This window comes from Varanus komodoensis, unplaced genomic scaffold (genome assembly GCF_004798865.1).
Source record: "Varanus komodoensis strain SLA01 unplaced genomic scaffold, ASM479886v1 scaffold3, whole genome shotgun sequence".
NCBI lineage: Eukaryota > Metazoa > Chordata > Lepidosauria > Squamata > Varanidae > Varanus > Varanus komodoensis.
In genome coordinates this window covers 11,454,917-11,473,731 of record NW_025335761.1, presented here as the reverse complement: position 1 = coordinate 11,473,731, position 18,815 = coordinate 11,454,917, and the positions used below count along the sequence as shown (strand labels likewise).

At 46.1% G+C, this 18,815-nt stretch overlaps 1 protein-coding gene across 1 annotated transcript; it reads left to right on the top strand.

The window, feature by feature from the left end:
* Positions 1 to 10,759: 10,759 nt before the first annotated feature.
* On the top strand, positions 10,760 to 12,202 carry CHRM4 (cholinergic receptor muscarinic 4). Its single transcript, XM_044436632.1, has one exon. The coding sequence runs from the start codon at positions 10,793 to 10,795 to the stop codon at positions 12,200 to 12,202; it is 1,410 nt and encodes a 469-aa protein (XP_044292567.1). The 5' UTR covers positions 10,760 to 10,792.
* Positions 12,203 to 18,815: the final 6,613 nt, after the last annotated feature.

The following is an 18,815-nucleotide window of genomic DNA, read 5'->3' as shown; positions in this document are numbered from 1 at the left end:
TGGTGAGGAGGGAGAATAAAGGAAGCCTTTCTTTGTCTCACAGGAGCCATTTCTCTTTGCTTTTGTGGGACAGCTTAGATGGTAGAGCATGGGTGATGCCTCACGTACGTGTGTGTGTGTGTGTGTGTGTGTTCATGAGTAATCTTTCTTTTGTCTGTCCTGATCATGCTGATCTGAGTTCTGGGGTCACTAAAGGCAGGAAACCCAGTCTACTCAGCGTCTTTGTACAATTCGTAACTTACTTGTCTCTCTTGGAGGCCCTGCAGCTCAGTGGTAGAACATTGCTTTGCCTGCTGGAGGTCCCAGGTTCAACCCACGACCTCTTTAGGGAGAGCTGGGAAAGAACCCTGTCGGTCAGCAGAGCGCATAGCTCAACAGTTCAGTGTGGGTTAGATGAACCCATGGCAGCTTCTTTGTCCTTAGCGTGCAATGATAGCCATGTTCAGAAGGAAAAAAAGTCTTACAATTCCCAGTATGCCCCAGCAACTATGCTAGGAATTGGAGGACTGTTTCCCCTGAAAAATGCACAAGCAACTGTGCCCTAAGTTGTTTTTGTTTCCCCTTAACTCAAAAGCCCCAAGTGCTTTTCCTCACAGCTTCTGCCCTGCTGATGATTTTGGCTGTAGGGACACAAGAAGTTTCTTTATCCTAAATCAAACCGTTGGTCCATCTCGTCCTATATAGCCAACACTGACTGCCAGCAGCCCTCCAAGGTTTCAGGTAGGGTTTCTCCTACCCAGCCTGGAGCCTGGGGCGGCAGGATTGGGGTGTGGGGTGAACATAGGGACTTTTGCATTCAAAGCAAGTGCGCTGCCACTAAACCTGGAAAAGACAGAAAAAGAAGCATTGCAATTCAGTGCTTATTGTGTCTGTCACAAATGGTTGCTTTAGAAACCGACGGGGTGGATTTCTAGTTCAGGTTATGACTCTCAGTGTTCATTCTGTCACATTTATTGACAGCAAAACCAAGTTTCTTTGGAATTCGAGCACTTCATGAGATCTCTGCCCTGTTTTTTCCGGGTACAGAGTTGATCTTAGCAGGAGCAGGTTAAAATACTAGTTTAAATACTAGCTATAGTCTGCTACTTTGAATGGGTACCAGGCGAGGGGTGGGGGTTGTGATTTTTAATGCATTGGAAAGGAAATAAATAATCGCATCAACCCTTTCTTGCTGTCTGGGAAGGAGACAGCCCACCAGCTGACTTTTTTCCAAGCTCTGTTCTTCTCCAAAGGTCTTGATTTAATAAGCGCAGATCAGAAGCTGATCCCCTCAGGGAGATTACATTCATATGGCTTAGAGAAATTAATTGGTTTATCTAATTCATGTCATTCCCATATCTACATGTTCCTCCTACAGACTTATTAGTGTTTGTCCTTTTTCCTCCCCTTGGTGATTATTCTTGTTGGGCAGATGCTTCCACTTAGCCTGTTTTTAGTCATTGCACTACCCAGTTCCTATTCAGAAAAGACGTATCTGTCTGTTTCAGTAGGTCTGAAACTGAGACTCATTTAAACATATTTGCACACATCACCGATGATGAAGCTGGGAAATATAAACCCTGGATTTAACGGTCTCTTGGACACCCCCTTTAGCCATCCATGTGTAACACTGCAGTTGTGCACGTCATAATATTCCTCTGCTCTCCATACTCTTCCTATTCCATGGTTTCTTACTGCTTCTCCCTTCCTGATAGGTTAGAACAAACACACATTTTAAAAAGCTATTTGTCTCCAGCGATGGTGGTGGTGGTGGTGGTGGTGGTGACAACAAAATACTCTGAACACGTACAGTTCTGCATTTTACGTTCACTTAAATCATGGCATCCTCTTGACTACAGAAATAAGATGGGATTTGCTTCTCCTCCCTTGAGACTAAACACATTTACATTTCTTGTAGAAGAAGATAATATTTTTAAAATACAATCAATAAAAAGTACCTCAAGAACTGCACACATCCCCAGCTGGCCCTTCACTATAAAACCTTTTTGATCATCACAAGAAAGACAAGATGCTACAATTACCAGCCAGCAGTCCCAGAGTCGGGCTGCGGAGGGGCCGTTTGGCTACTGGGCCCCAAGTATAAGTCATCTTGTTCGAATGTCTGATTCTCATTTTGAACATCTGACTCTTTCTCGCGAGTTGATGTCTCTGTCGCGCTGTCAGGCACGACACCTTCTGAACTAACTATTGTTGCTGGGAAAGTGCATCACCCCAGAAGCCTTTGTTAGGATTCCAGCTAAGTTCAGAGGGAACAGGGAAGTGTATGGGCGGGCGGGCTGGCAGTTGGTGCCAGTGTCTCTGTGTATAAAGAAGTTCCAGAGCTGCACCCCTGTGATTCCCAGTTCCACCACATCACTGGTTGTTACCATCTCCCCATTGCTCTCCACGTACAATGTCTTCTTACTGCCTTGTATTCCAGTTCCTCTTCTGAATTCTGAGTGCACACGTCCAGAAGGGCTCCTTACGGGTGCATCCAGACCAGCAGTTTTTCTCCACTGCAAAAAATTACATTCTAAGATGGCATGATCTGTACTGCGGTCCATCACCTGTCACTCTATAGTGCTTCATGTCCATTCGCTGTTATGTTTTTGTTTTGGCTAAGCTTTTGCCACATGAAAAAGATACAGAACTTTCTGTGATGATCTCGGATTGATCTTTCTCTTCTTCCCCATCTCACTTCTTTGGGAGCCTTTTCTTTCTCTCTTCCCCCACCCCATATAGGCATATAGCAAATTTGCAGCATTGCACCCATGTGCCAGCGTGATCATTTCTTTTTTCTTTTTCTTTTTTTAAGGCTAAACCTTGCTTTTTCCTCATCCTGGATTCTGACAATCTCATGATCCTGTTTTCACAAATGCCTCCCTCTTTGTCATGCTGCATCTGATTTACAAAGTATTGAATAGTACAGGGTGTACTTGACCTACCTCTGGAAGGAAAGAAAGAACTGATGGAGGGAGGGAAGGAGAAAGCAACCCTGCGACTGCAATTCTGGAAATGTGAACACATAAGCAGAGGAAATGTGTGAAGATTAGTACAAAGCCAGTGAAGGAGAAAACTAAAATGAAAACTCAACAAGGCAAGAGCCTAATTTGAATGTGTCACTATTTGTAGAGGGGGAGAGAAGAAGAGGAGGGTTGTAACAAAATGATGGCTGAGTTCACATGTCATGTTAAGTCACCCTGCAGAGGAGCCATGGTGGGTGGGTGGTTTGTCTGTTACTCCCAACAGAATGATTGCTTGCCGGGCAGCTTGCCATGCCTTGTTTCTCTCTCAGTCTTGCTGGCTGCTGCTGCCAGCATGTATCTTGGAGACTTTGCAACAGAAAGATCTTTTCCTCATTCTCTGAGTGAGCACTGTTGCACCAACTGGTCTGCTAGGATTGCCAGAGCACAAGGGCTATCCTCCCCCAGGATCAGACTGCCAAAGGGTTTTAAATTTCTGAGCCCTTATGAACATAGAAACACATTCTCAAACTTTTTTAAAAATTAGGCTATTATGCAAGTGAGTAGGACCACAAAACTGCCTGTCTACTACTGAGTCGAGCAGTCAATGCTCCTTGCCAATGTTATCCTCCACTTCAGAGCTTCCCAGGGGAATGTGCCCTACTGCGTTGGATTGCAGAAAAGAACTAATTTTCTGAACGTTTATGAATGTGTTCACAACTGGAAGAGGGCTCTTCAGCCAGTGTGCAAGGCTTTCTGGCCACTATTCATAGAATCATAGAATAGTGGGGTTGGAAGGGCCATGAAGGCCATCGGGTCCAACCGCCTGCTGTTGCAGGACACCAATTTACACCATCCTACTCAGCATAACATACTGGGTTCCCCCTGTAGTTTACAGCCATGCCAATTTCATCCTCCACTATCTTGTTTCCTTTGCTAGAAAACAGCTTTTTAAAGGGCTTCTTCAAGTCTGCTGAAGCAATAATACCCAACCCTAAACCTCCCTCTCTCCTGAAGCACCAGCTACTTTCAGCTCCCTACAACCACCACTTGGTATATGTCACTCCTTCCCTGCCCTCTGTTGTTGGCTGTCAGATGTACATGAGGGTTACAGAGCAGCCAGTGGGATCACTAAACATGTTAAATGTCAAAGCAGAGCAGGGACTGAGTGGGTAAACATATGAAGATTTCAAGGCAAATTGCAGTAACTACTGCACTGAAATGAAATAGTTACTGTACTCTAGTGGATTGGCATTCATCTCTCCCAAAATTTAAACAAATAAACAATGTTAAATAAACAAATTTAACTTTATTTATTTCCCAGATCTCCCAGAAGGTTGGGGGAAAAGATGTCACAGTCTGGGGAGGCAAAGAAGTGGAGGAGTAAATTGACAAGTGTCATTTTAAGATGTAATAGAAAGAGGCTACCACTATGGACATTGCAAGGAGCAGCCGGCAGGATGCTTTGCTGCTCTTGCTATTTTAGACAAGCTGCACTGACACGATGTTGCCAGGGTCAGAAATCACAACAAGCCTTGGCTTAGGAACTGGTGCAAAGCAGTTCACTGCCTTTTCAACCATGAAAAGAGAGCCATGCTGTTGATTAAATCTTATCAGCCAGAGCCAGCCTAGGAGTTGGGTCTGTGTCGATTAACACAGAGGATCAGCAAGTTATTAGTAACCAGGCTAATGGGACTATCAGGCTAACTGATGTATATTAGAACATGGATTTCAGAACCACCGTGACATCAGAATGGTTGGAGTGTGGGACTGGGGATGTGAGAGTTCACGTTTCTAGCCCCTGCTCAGTCATGATACTCCCTGGGGGTCTCTGACCCAGTCACAGACTCCCAGCCTAACCTACCTCACAGGGTCATTGTTGTGAGCACGAAGTGGAATGGAGAAGGGCTATGTAAGCTCACTTGGGTTTCTTGCAAGAAGAAACTAGAAGGGCCATACAACAAGTAATTCTGTAAGCATTAGAGCAGCCCTGCACAAACTGGGGCCCTCCAAATGTTTTGGAGTACATTTCCAAGCAACTGGTCCTGCTGGCCAGGAAAGCTGAAGATGCAAGCGGGAGAAAACTGCTTTACAGCCTTTAGCCACCAAGGATTCATTTTAAGTACAGATTTGGAGGAAGCTACTAGAAAATCAAGGGACAAAGTCAGTTTGGGGTTTCAATGCCTTAGATAATAGACAGCTTTGGCCCCAGTCTTTATGCACACATGGTGAAACCAGGGACATAATCTGCTACCCCCACCAAGCCCAGAAGTCCCTGTTGCCACGCAAAGCTTTGCCTTGCCTGGACAATTAAGGCCCATCAGCTTTACAGAGCCTTTGCTCCTGGTCGAGATGCTGGAATTGGTTTGTGGGTTGGGAACTACACAGCTGCTTTTTCGGATCCTCCTTGGGATCCAGGCTATGGGGACCTTCTTGATGAGTACCTGTGCTTCAAAATGTACTGTGACACCACTGCACAAATGACCCTGAGACATCCTTTTGGTCTAGGTTCTCTTTCCAGTCTTGCCACAGTCTCCATGGAAAAATCTGAGGGAGTAACTGGATGCCATTTTTGCCTCAGATCCGGAGCTGCGCCATTAGGTTAAGGAAACTTTGGCAGTTTTAACAAGTTGGGTCTGCTTGCTTTGTGCTCAACCCACACAAACACACTCTGCAGCCAAAGCTGCATACGTGCTGCCCACTCATTTGGATATTTGAGCCACTCACCCAGGGAGGGTTGTGTAGCCCTTGCATAACCCTTAAACAGCCCCCTGGGCCTTGGTGCTAAAGCATGGCAGAAATGACAAGAGCTATCAGGCAAAACTCAACAGGATAAGTAGCCTAAGAAAGAAAAGAGGCAAATGACTCTGAGGAAGGGAAGTGGTCTGAAGCAGGAAAATGGCTGAGAACGGAACAAAAGCGAAAACTGAATGTGAGAGAGGAGCTGGGGGCGGGGAGTGAAGCTGACAAAGCCTAAATTTTAGTGTTTCATTCTGACTGCAGCCAATTTAACCCTGCTCTGTAAATATAGGAATGATCAGAGCATGAATGTGAGGCACAGAGGTTTTAAAGAGAGCCATAGACAGAAAAGAGCTAGGAGCTGTCTTCTGAAACATGTAATGGGTGTGTGAGAGAGGAGCCGAGGTGGGAAGGGGAATGCTCCGGGTTCTGCGGAAGAGCACTAATGCATTCCACTTGGGGGTAATATTGCATCTTTTGCTCCACTTCCTCCAGAGCAGTGATGCAGCTTATGTAATTCTAGACCCTTGGGCAGCATGGCTATGTGGGGGCACCCTTTAGATAGCTCTGTGTATTATTGCTTAAGTTGTGAAATATACTACTACTACTACTAAAACATTGCACTTACACCCCCTCTTTTTTCCTCTTGTGAAGGTGGCTTACATAGCTTAATTGTATCCTTATGACAACAACCCTGTGAAGTATGCTGGGTTGAGAGTGAGTGACTGGCTCAAAGCTACTCAGTGGGTTTCATGACCAAGTGGAGCATGGAAGCCAGATCTCCCTGGACCCCAATTCAACACTCTTAACTACTATACCACACTGGATCAATGTATACAACTAACATGTCTCTTCTCTACTGCTCCAACCACCATTCCATGCTTTAAATGTTTATACATCTCTGATATGTTAGAACAGCAAAGATGTTGGCCAACTCATTATGTGCAGCTTTGCACTGTAAGCTCACTTACAGAAACTCATAACATTATAATGGCTACAGGAACAAAATGGAGATTGCTGTTGGAACCCTGATGTCTCATTGCTGCTTCTTTGTGGGTGTTCTGGGTTGTGCAGCAGTGTGTCCTAAAGCTAGAAATAGTGTGGCTCATGGGGACCTGGGATTTGCATTGCACAGAAATCTATAGAGATAGTTATGTGTAGCCATATCAAATGTACCAAGGCGATTTTGCACATTCCAGATCGTTTTGCAATTTTCTATGCCTGCACAAGTTCAGGGGAAACAGCACCACTTTATTTGGTTAAAATGGCAGACAGGAAGGATCAAGCATACTAAACCACAGGCAAACAGCAAATATTCTCCACCTGCTAGTGAAGGTGCTTGGACTTTTCTTCAAATAGGGCATGTAGAAACTCAATGGCTGACTACCATGGTACAGTACCAAAAATGACCAGCAGAGGTCAGGCTTCCCCAAGTGAAACCCTGCAGCACAGGGGCCGGAAGACCTGTTAGCTGGGCTTCGCCCTGATACAGAATCTCATTTATTTTCTCTGGAGTTCCAAGAGTCTATGTAATCTCATGAAATAATTAAAAGCAAATTCTGAGGCTGCTGCACTCTGCCACACAAACTGCTGCCCTAAATAGCTCCCATGGAGAGGGAGGAAGGGATCTGATGTGAAAATGGGAACAGCACCAAAAGTTTTTCAGACATTGGTTAAAGGTAACGGTGGCCTGGGAAAACGTTGGGGCTTAAAGAGACAAGACTTTTTCTGGCTGAATTGAGTCTTCTGGGAGGGATGGGAAAAGACACTGGTTTCTCCAGTTTCCCTAGAAGTCTCATATAGCAGCTTTTAGGATGACTTGATTACACCGGTTACTCAGATGCACCTTTTGGCAAGGTATTCAACCACTTCTGCATGCTGGAATTAGTCAACATTGCTGTCCATAGCATCCTTCTCCAAACTGGCATCCTCCACATGCTTTGGACCAAAACCTCCAGCATGCCTATCATTGCCCATGCTGGATGGGGCTGATGGGAGTTGCAACTGAAAACATCTGGAGGAAACCACATTGAGGAAGGCTGGTTTATCCACTTCCCTAGTGGTTTTGTTTAAGTCCCAGTAGGTCGTTTTGTTTACATTCCATCAGCTGCAACCAGCTTAGTAATGAAGGATGAAAATCTGTGGGGGAGCCCAGGTTAGGGAAGGCTGGCTTAGCAGGGGACACAACTAAGAAACTAGACAGGACCTGCTATTGTCTGGTCAGTAACAGTAAAATGCCTGAATGTGCCCTGATCCAATAAGTCTAGTACCACCCAGGTAAACTATGTAATAGCAGTTTGCACATGGAGAGGCCCCTGGTCCTTGGCAGGGCAGGCCTGCTCCACACAACAGCAATGGATTAGCAAAGCTTTTCTTGGACTGTCCAACTGCAGAATGCAGGTGGGGTGTGAGGCAGAAAACCATACAGCTGAGTTCTTCCTCTTGAACTATGTTCCCTGCATATGCAATGCAAGCCTTCAGGGAAAAGGCTTGGCTAGCACTTTTCCTACTAACCTCTAGTGTTCTATGCAAAGAATGCTTTCAATGTGGAGAAGCATCCATCGTGCGATTCACCATCAGCAGGCCAAAAGCAGCGCAGTCTTGGACAGCCTTACTCCTTGTGGCTATTTATTATGTTGCTTTTCCTCATGTGACGCCCCAGATGCATGGACTTCGTCTTTCAGTATGTTACGGGTGATGGGAACTATTGTCCAAACCACTTGGAGGGCACCAGGATGGAGAAGGCTGCCAGAAATGAAGAGTCCAATTATTTATTTACATCCGGTCACAAGCCAGTTCTGTGAGCAAACTAGTGTTGACCCTTGCAAAAGCATGATATACTCCATTATTCACACCCACATTGGTGCCCTGCCCTTCTCCAGAGATTTGAAGCTGGCATGCACGGAGGGCATTCCTCTATCTGCTTATCTTCACAACAATCCTGTAACGAAAGCTAAGCTGGGTGACACTGTCAAGCTCAATGTCACCCAAGGTGAATCTGTAATTTGAATCTAGGGGTCTAATCTCAGAGGAACACTTTATCCAGCACTCTGCATTGACATTATTATGCTTGCATTACACTTATACGCTACTTTTCTTCCTCCTGCAATGAAACCCAGGTGCCTTAGAAGATTCTCCTCTCTGGTTTATCCTCATAACAATAACCCTGTGAGGTAAATTAATCTGAGAATCCATGACTGGTCACTCAGTGACTTTCTCCTGAGTCCCAGTCCAGAACTCTAGCCACTATGCCACACCGGCTATGTCAAGACTTAAAATAATGGCACTGAATAAATTTGTTTGTGAAGCTCAGTGGATAAGCTGCGACCACCTGGATTCAAGTGAGAGCTGAGCAGTTCTCCTGCCTGCCCCCCCCCCACCACCCCGTGCCCAATCAGTGGGGATCCAAATAAACCTCCTTCTCACTTTTCCCTCAATCCTCCAGCTGATGTCCCTGGGGATACCACAGTGGGGAGTGATAGCTGCCCCAAAGCGCAGCTGCCCCCAAGCAGCACTTTCACGCAGCCGTCAGAGGCTCCCCACAGCCGACCCCCGCAGCAACAGGAATGAGCCACTGTCTGCTTATTCCCCCCATCATCACCCATCACAGTGGCTGCTCAGTGGCCACCAAAGCAAGCAACAGGCGTGTTCTCATGGGCCTTCTTCTGAGGAGATCCAGGAGAAAACAGCCTGCCTTCTTATCCTAACTTGATGTCGCGCCTGCTAAGTAGGCGCTGCACCAAGGCAAACAACTGGGATTCCTCCAATGGAAATCTAAGAGAATGCAGCCCTTCTGCTTCCACCCACAATTGTGATCATAGCAGAAGGTGGAGAGAAGCGTTCTCCTGGACCTTATTTGAGGCTTGAGGAGGCAACAGGGTGGAGAACAAGCAAGGTCGGCACGTTCTCCCAAGGACGCCCAGGAGAATGAGACTCAGACCCCTGCCCTCACTCACGGTAGCACCATGCCATCCTACATGAGGGTGGCACTTTGTCCTGGGACTTGGTTGCAGCAGCAGGGAAATCGTGCCTTCCACTAGGCCTCCCCTGGAAGAGATCCAGGAAAACACAGTCCTTCCCCATCCAGCCACTGCCATGCTCACTGGGCGACGGCGGCAGAGAGCAGTGGGGCAAAAGCACGGCTGCAGCAGGAGGAGCACAGCAGCAGGGAGGCCCGTGAACACTGCCCAGACGCCCAAGTGACTGTCTGCCAGTCTTGTAAAGAGGCTCTGTAGGCTCCAGGGCTTGTTCAGAAGACTTGTTCCACTAACCCAGGGATGACTATGAAACCCTACAATAAGCCATGGTTTGTTGGCATGTCCATATAGCCACAAAGAACCTGCCCCATTGGGGGGGGGGGTACCAGGTGTGGACCACAAGCTAAGCCACTGTGACTTCAAAACTATGGTTTTTAAGCTTAGCTTGCCAGGCAAATCCAATCACTGATTCTCCGCCTAATTTCATGTATGTGATTTTTGTGAGGCCAAAACTGTACATCACCTGGAGGTCCACTTTGGAAGGGGTAGAGTCACAAATGTTGTGGCAAGGACTAGTCAATTAAGTCAGGCTGTATGAAGCTGATATGAAAAAAGATACGGAGCTTGAAGTGCTTTTTACCAATATTGGAGATGACCCATGAGGAAAAATATCACAGCAAATACTTCACAAGGATACTCACTGTTAAAATACTAGCACAGATGAATGGTGAAGAGAGGGGTACAAATTTAAACTGTCTCTCTGAAGGACATAATTGATTTTTCTTATTTATTATGTTTATCTTGCTGTTCCTAAAAGGAGCTCAGTTTTATCCTGACAGCAGTTGTGTTGAAGTAAATGAGGCTGGAAAAGTGAGCCATTTAGTTATGGGCTATTGTAGTGGCATATAAATCATGATGATGATGATGATGATGATGATGATGATGATGATGATGATGATGCAAAAGGTGAACTTCATGTGCAAGGCAGGATTTGAACCTGGGCCTCACTAATGACTGTGCTACACTAGCCTTTCTCCCTGAGTGTTGCAGAATGTAATACTTCTCCATTATCTTTCTTCCTTCCTTTCTGCAGACTCTGCATACAACTTTTCTTCTCAGCCTGGGCTGATAAAAATGGCCAATTTCACCAATGACAACTTCACCAAGGAGGGCAACCCCAAATACAAAACTGTGGAGATGGTTTTCATAGCCACAGTCACTGGGTCACTGAGCCTTGTCACTGTGGTAGGGAATATCTTGGTCATGCTGTCCATCAAGGTGAACCGCCAACTCCAGACTGTCAACAACTACTTCCTCTTTAGCTTGGCCTGTGCTGACCTGATAATTGGAGCCTTCTCCATGAATCTCTACACCGTCTATATTATCAAGGGGTACTGGCCACTTGGAGCTGTGGTGTGTGACCTCTGGCTGGCTCTGGACTATGTGGTGAGCAATGCCTCTGTCATGAACTTACTCATTATCAGTTTTGACCGCTACTTCTGCGTCACCAAGCCATTAACCTACCCAGCTAGGCGGACAACCAAAATGGCAGGGTTGATGATTGCTGTTGCTTGGATACTATCCTTTATCCTCTGGGCACCTGCCATCTTGTTTTGGCAGTTCATTGTTGGGGCAAGGACAGTTCCAGAAGGCCAGTGTTTCATTCAGTTCCTCTCCAACCCAGCTGTAACCTTTGGTACAGCCATTGCAGCTTTCTACCTCCCCGTGGTTATCATGACTGTGCTATACATCCACATCTCACTAGCCAGCCGGAGCCGTGTGAGACGGCACAAGCCTGAGAGCAAGAAAGAGAAGAGGCCTAAGCCACTTGGTTTTCTGAAGACCCCACTGGTCAAGCAGAACAACAACTCCCCCAAAAAAGCAGTGGAGGTGAAAGAGGAGGTAAAAAATGGGAAAGTAGAAGCACAGCCCGTACAACCATCAGAGACTACTGGCCATCAAGAGGAGAAGGAAACCTCCAATGAATCCAGCACAGTAAGCATCACCCAAACTAATAAAGAGAAGCAAGTGCTGGAAGTTGTAGCGGCAGATCCAGGCCAGAGTCCAGCCCACCCACGGATTAACCCCACCTCAAAGTGGTCCAAAATCAAGATAGTCACTAAGCAAACTGGTACAGAATGTGTCACTGCCATCGAAATTGTCCCAGACAAAGAAGCCAGTTCCACCCCAATTACCTTGTCAAACAGCCGTCCAGCTAATGTGGCCAGGAAGTTTGCCAGCATCGCCCGGAGTCAGGTCCGGAAGAAGCGCCAAATGGCAGCCCGGGAGAAGAAAGTCACCAGAACCATCTTTGCTATCTTGCTAGCCTTTATCCTGACATGGACACCTTACAATGTGATGGTTCTCATTAACACCTTCTGCAATTACTGTGTCCCTGACACTGTCTGGTCCATCGGGTACTGGCTGTGTTACGTCAACAGCACCATCAACCCAGCTTGCTATGCCCTTTGCAATGCCACCTTCAAGAAAACCTTTAAGCACCTTCTTATGTGTCAGTACAGGAACATCGGCACAGCGAGATAATCTGGAATTTATGAACTGCTTAGCAGTGGTATTGCGGAGGCATGCTCCTCTGTTCTCCAGCTGAACGAATATACTGTTGTAACTGTAATTTTCAATTCTAGTCAGAGCTCTTCATCAATGCAGAATTAAACCTAGAGATTACCTTGTACTATGCTTGGTCCTTAGGCATTCGCTAACCAAGGAGCAACCTCCCTGCATATTTAAACCCTGATTGCTTCTGCAGCAAACATGGAAGAAAGACATCAGGGATTGGATACTGCAAGAAGTTGCCACAAATCAATTGCAAAGACAGGATGGATCCCCCACCCCCTTCCCTTGCCTCATTGCTCCTGAAGTCCTGGCTGAACATTCTTTGCCCTCGGATCAATCTGCATTGAACCGCAGTACCGCGCTGAGCACTCCACCAGTGCATTAGGTGGGACGTCCCTGTACAAGCGCGCAGGATGGAACAGGAAGTTCCTCCTCTCACTGGATGCCTTTGTGGCTTTGCACATCTGTGCGTTTGTGCATACGAGAGTGGGCAAGTGAATGGGAAGGTGCACAGGCTGATTCGTTCATGAACAATGAATGTCAGAACAACAGGGGCTGTCTCAGCGCCAGTCTTCAAGCTGGCAGCATATTCTTGAAACTGTAAGACAGGGCAGGTTCAGAAAAGGCAACCCATCCACACAGACTTTCTCATCTCTGTGCGTTGTTCAGTGGGGTTTCCAGTTCCTGAGGATGAGGGACTTAGGGGGCATCAACACAGCTGGGCCTGCTTCCGAGGCTTGCTGGGAAATGCACCATTCGTCTCGGTGGGTGGGGCAGGTGGGAGCGGTTGGCCCCATTGGTTGGCAGAATGGAGAGGTTTGTTTCTGTGTTGAATCAATGGCACCTATCATAATTTTGAAATGACAAGTCACACAGAAACACACACAGAGTTAGTTAGGCAAGATTTTTGACCATGTGCCAAGGGAATACCTCTAGAAAGATACTTGTGTCCGTGTTAAGAGTGCTTGTCCTTGAAGCAGCCGCCTGACAAGCCGCTCTGAGGATAACAGGATACATGAAGCATCTGTGATAGTGGAAGAAAACTGCAGCACAAGGGAGGATGTCAAAGGATGTGCCATATTTTTAATGTCATCTGGGCTTACCTTTGATTTTTGTAATTGTTCTTCCCTGCTCCAAGCGTACGGGACAGTTCCGTTATCTACCCTTTTTAAAAAACTCAGACAGTTGGCTCTTTTAAGGCCTGGGGTAAGAATAAGAGAGACCTCCCCCACCTGCTTCTGCTCCAAGTGCCTGAGGGCATCTCAAGAGGAGTGTTGCTGAGCTTTGTAAATTGGATGTTGCCTCCCTTGCAGCCAGTGTTGTCATGAAGTCCTCAGCATGTGGACTCCAGTGTAAATGTACAGCCGAAACCTCCTAGAGTAGTCCTGTTCAGTGTAAACCAATTCGATCCAACTCAGTCTCCAGAGATCCAGTGGTGCCAGCACCCTCAGGGCCACGTTGTTCTGGAATACGATCCATGAGCTGACACAGGCTGGGCTGGGGCAGGGTTCAGCAGTGGTGTGGAGGTCTCTGACTCATGCCGAAGGGCTTGCAGCTTAGAAGATGCCCTTGCATTTGGCCAATCATGGTGGCTGCTTCATTCTGCTAGGGAGGCAGCCAAACTGCCACTGCCTTTAGAATAATCTGCGTAATGTCGCCCCTAAAATGTCTTGCAGGTTTTTTTAAAAAAATTGCTACAAATACAGTGGGACCCACTTAAATAAATAAAGTAATTGAACTAAATATATCAGTTCTCTGGATCAGTTATTTTTCAAACAGCCAGACAGCCACATGAAATCTTTTCAGAGATATGGTGGATGAAACTGGAAGTTATAACACCTTTGTGTCTCTTTAGACCTCACACAAAACCCAGGCACAGCTGTTGTTACTTTGGGGGATTTTGGATAACAGGGTCCTAGACTGGATCCTTTGTTAATTCTGTTACGCTATTCTGATATCCTGGAAATTAGCAGAGGGAGCTTCTTCAAACACAGACCCTCTTCTCCTAGATTACAGATGCAAGGCAGTTTAAATGCAAAACAGAACTTTTAAAAAGCTACATAAAATATGACAACAAATCATGTTTGGCAATAAATCTCACAGCCCCTCAAAGTTAAAAGCACTGATTTTAAAACTGAAAGGCTCAGTCTGCACAGACTATTTAAAAGGCCTGGATGAACAGAAAAGTCTTCATTTGGCACCAAAAAGACGAAAGGGATGGTGCCTGGGGAGGCTGTTCTGTAAATGTGGTCCCAGTGCTAAAAAGGCCTGGTAATCACCCTTTTCATGCAATTCAGCAGGGGGCATTTAAGGCTCTGGATCATGACGTTTGGGTAAATACCTATGGGAGAAGGCTGTTTGTGTTTTAAAGCTTAAAGCCAACACTTTAAATTGGGTCTAGAAATGGACTGGGAGCCAGTGCAGCTGACAAGGCCGGAGCTGAATATGGTCACATGACCCAGTTCCAATAAGTAATCCAGTGGGCTTATTTTGAACTGACTGCAGTTTCTGAACCATTTCTAAGGCAGCCCCAAATGCAATGCACCAGACAGTTGTGTTCCTCCAACTGAAGGTCACCAGAGCAAGGGCAGGGGAGGTTGCGGCCAAACTATTTCCATCCAGGGAAGCTGCATCTGCCATATCAGTGAGAGCTGCTAAAAAGTGCTCTGAGCCACAGAGGTTGCTTGACTTTCTCACAGCAGTGATGGATTAGTCAGCACCCCCCAAAGTGCAAACAGGATCCTTTCAGGTGGGGCCTGCAGCAGACCTTGCCAAGCCCCCTCCCCAAAGGCTCTCCTTTCCCTCAAACCTTCACCCCTCCCCAAGCAGCTCTCTCTCTGTCTCTCTCTCTCTCTCATCACACTGTAAGTGGCGGTGAGTCACTGAAGTCCCTAATTTTAAGCAGCAATGAAAACTGCTTTCACAGCAATCCCAGTAAGCCAATGTGTTAATTGGAAAAAAAAAGTGGGAGTCTAAGAAAGTCTGGGGCACATTGGTTTCATGTTGCCTACCTCTGGTTTAAATAAGGAAGAGGAAGGGATTTTACTGTGGTCTTTACTCAGAGGTTGGACTGGATATTTCACCTTGGAGAGGAAAGAGCTGCTGTCTGTTCTCATCTTGAAAAAAAACGTGCTTAGCAACCCATCTTACTCATCTTCTCTTGTTTCAGTGGAGACATGAAACCCACAGACATGAAGCAAGGAAAAAAATGGCAAAATGTCTTCTCCCGGGTCAAGAAAAAAAAACTCCCAGCAGGCTGTAGTGGGTTTAAATGGATGCCTTGCCTGGAGAAAGCAACAAATTGAGCTTGGGAGGGTGTCCAGCCCCACTCCGTTCTCATTGTCTCGGGAGCAAGGTTTGGTATGGCAGAACCTGCTGAAGGCTCTCTTCTGGGAACCTTGCTAAGTCTGGATATGTGTTTGCCCACGGTGCCTGGATACTGCCCTACAAGCTGTGTGCCCAAGAGAGCTTCCCCTGCTCTCATGTCTGCTTCCAATCATCCTGCAGCATTCGCAGCCCCTTGCTGGTCTGGTAGCAATTATCTTGCATTAGCAAAGGAATTCTAAGAAGCTCAAGAGCCTGGGGCAAGGATTTTGTAATCCTACAAGGGGAAGGGGTGCTCTGGGGATAGGAGGAGGGAAGGGTGGGCATCCAGGCAGCTGTCCAAGGACCCTTGGAGGCCCCTTCCTTAATAGGTCCTGGCTGGGCAGCATGCCTGCCCTCCCAGCCGTGAGGTGACTTTTTGGCTGGCCTCAATGGGATTGCAGATTAACTTTGCACTGAGAGGTGAGGATGCTTTGAATATGGAGTTTCCCAGCCTAAGTCTCTTGACCCTTGGAGAAAAGGGTTAAAAAGACAGTCAGGAGACATGTCAGAGGAAGGTGGAGTGGTCTGGCTCCCCACTCAGCAGAAAGCTAGCTGCAAACTCTTAGGTCAAATACAGTGAGGGCAGACAGAAGAGCACGGGTGGGGCAGGGCAGCTCTCAGGGAGACAAAAGGAGCCCCACTGCGGCAAACAGGAATGGAGTGAAAGTGCACCTGCCAGTTAAATGGGATGATGCCCCATGGATTGTTCTGAGAGCAAGTTCCAAGTCGAAAATGGTACGTCTTGGTCAGCAGTATCTCACGCTACATCGGAATGGGTTAGGAATATTGGAAGATAACTTTGCTAATTTGTAGAAAATCGGACCACTGTTCCTGCTAATTTGTGACTGCCTATGCTGACTCGCAGCAGCTCCGCCGCAGGGCCATCAGGCACTGAAGTGCCCCCTCAGACTCATATGCTGAGGTGTGGGCAATGGCACTGGGGCATCAGGAAACAGTAACTGCGCCTGCCCTCTGTCCTCTAAGCTCAGCTGCTGCCCTAAGGGATAGCGAGGGGTGTTGTCCCATCGCCAATGCTGAAGGAAGGCTCAACGTCCACTTGACTTCTATACTTGGAAAGATGTCATCTTGTTCTTTGTTCCGGCAGCTAAAGTCAGTCCTGCAGTCCTGGGTTTCAGACAAGAGCTCTTTCCCAGTTCTTTCTGAAACTGATAAAGGTGTGTTATTATCAATATTGCTATTATTACTATTAGATTTATATGCTGCCTTTCTTTCTTTTGCAAAGAATACAAGGGAACTTACAAGGTTCTTCTCCTCTCCATTGTTCACAACAACCCTGTGAGGTAGGTGAGGTTAAGAGTACCTGACTGGCCTAAAGTTACCTGGTGAACCACATGGCTGTGTGAGGACTTGAAACCAGATCTCCCGAGTACCAGTCCAACACTCTAACCACTGTGCCACATGGCCGTGATGCTTTGTTATGAGCAAAGTATATACTCAACCACTGAGCTCCTTTCCTTCCCTCTGAATTGCTACTGGGAAACTTGGGCCAAAGCAAAAGCTACCTGGGAGTGTAACACACCTGTTCTATATGCAGACAGTAACGATGCCAGAAATGCCATACGCATATGCTGTGAACTGTCAGCAGCCCAAGTATTTCACATTCTAGTAGCATATTGCTAGTGAGACAGCAACCAACACACTTAGGAGTATGTCCTATTCAACTAAGTGGGATTCTAGCTATTTCTCCCTCCCTGCAAGTACCTAAGTTGGGTCAAAGTTATTGTGCAGTTGAGGCAGAAAATGCATGAGCATCAATCTTCCCTTCCTAGCAATAAAAATACAGGAACAGTCAATCAAAAAACTTGTCATTTCCCCGCCATTCATACCACCCAAAATCAACTATCTGAGATGCCTTCCTTTACTCTGTAATAACAGGGCTGCTGAAGCTCAGACCTACACATCAACTCTAGACCCTTGCATGGTAAAACCTGGCTATGTGCAGAATTAGTGTGAACCTAATCTAAACTAAGGCAAATGTGCCTTTATGGGGTCTCCCCACTATACATGTATCAGTGTCGGGACATTAAATGCTAAAATGCCACAGTGCAGTCCCAAGTGCAGCAAAACAGTGACAGTCAACATTTAGTAATAGGTTGTTTGTCCCAACTTTACACTCAAATAGCAGTAGGAAGCAATGCCAGGGTCTGTATCTGTTATCTATATTCAGGACTGGTATCTGTTCACATGGCATAAAATATTGTATTTTATTGTTAAATTTATTATACTGGTGTATGTATTAATATTCTGTATCTTCTCTGGGGAAAGTAATCCCAGACTATAAACTTTAGAAAGGTGTGTTTTTAAAAAAAAAATAATGAAAACTACTGGAAAGAATAGTGGCAAAATCTTCATTATGTATTTGCCAGTTCTGCTCTCTGCTTTGATTGACAGTAACAACATGAAAATATCTTGGGTCAGAAATGGGCTAAAGGAATCCAAGGAGCAGCTGGTATAATATTAATGGCATTTTTACCATGGCTTTCTTTGTGGTGGTGGAGGCCCTGGATTATGTGACACCAATCACATTGAGGGTTAATTGAAAGCCCCTAGCTTTCACCCAGCACTAATAATTGGTTCCAACTATGGTAGTCACTTTGCTATGTGGACAATGTGAAGTGTAAGGTAATGCCTACTTTAAACAAGCAAACAAGGAAGATTTTTTTTAAAAGGGGGTGAAAATTGGTCTTAAAAAACAGTGGTTCAGGAAGTGGAGGGGTAGTGCTGTGAAAGGCAAGATCAGACTTGCTAAGACACTCTCTCTCTCTCTATGTGTGTGTGTGTGTGCGTGCGCGCACTAATAGAGCACTGATCTTAAGTCAAGTCTAACTTTTCCTTCTTAAAAGCTGATGATTTCACGTACAAAGTGAGTGAAAGATACTATGGAATCTTCTTAGTATCAAGGCACAATGCTGATAATTTGGATAATTTTCTTAACACCAAATTGAAGTGTTTCTTTACTTTCCCTTTCTAGGGAAGATATAATTTGGTATCTTGGCCAATTTATTAACACTTGGCTTTGTTTTAAGCTGAAAGGTGAGTTCTGCTATGAGACTTCAGACATACTAGGACAACCATGGAAGTATGCAGCAAGTTACTGGTCTACAAAAAATTCACAGCCGCCTACCACCCACACATTCGTTCACTGTTTGCAGCACAGTCTGTGTCTGAAAGAACAAACTTTGCTCCAGCTGGTAAA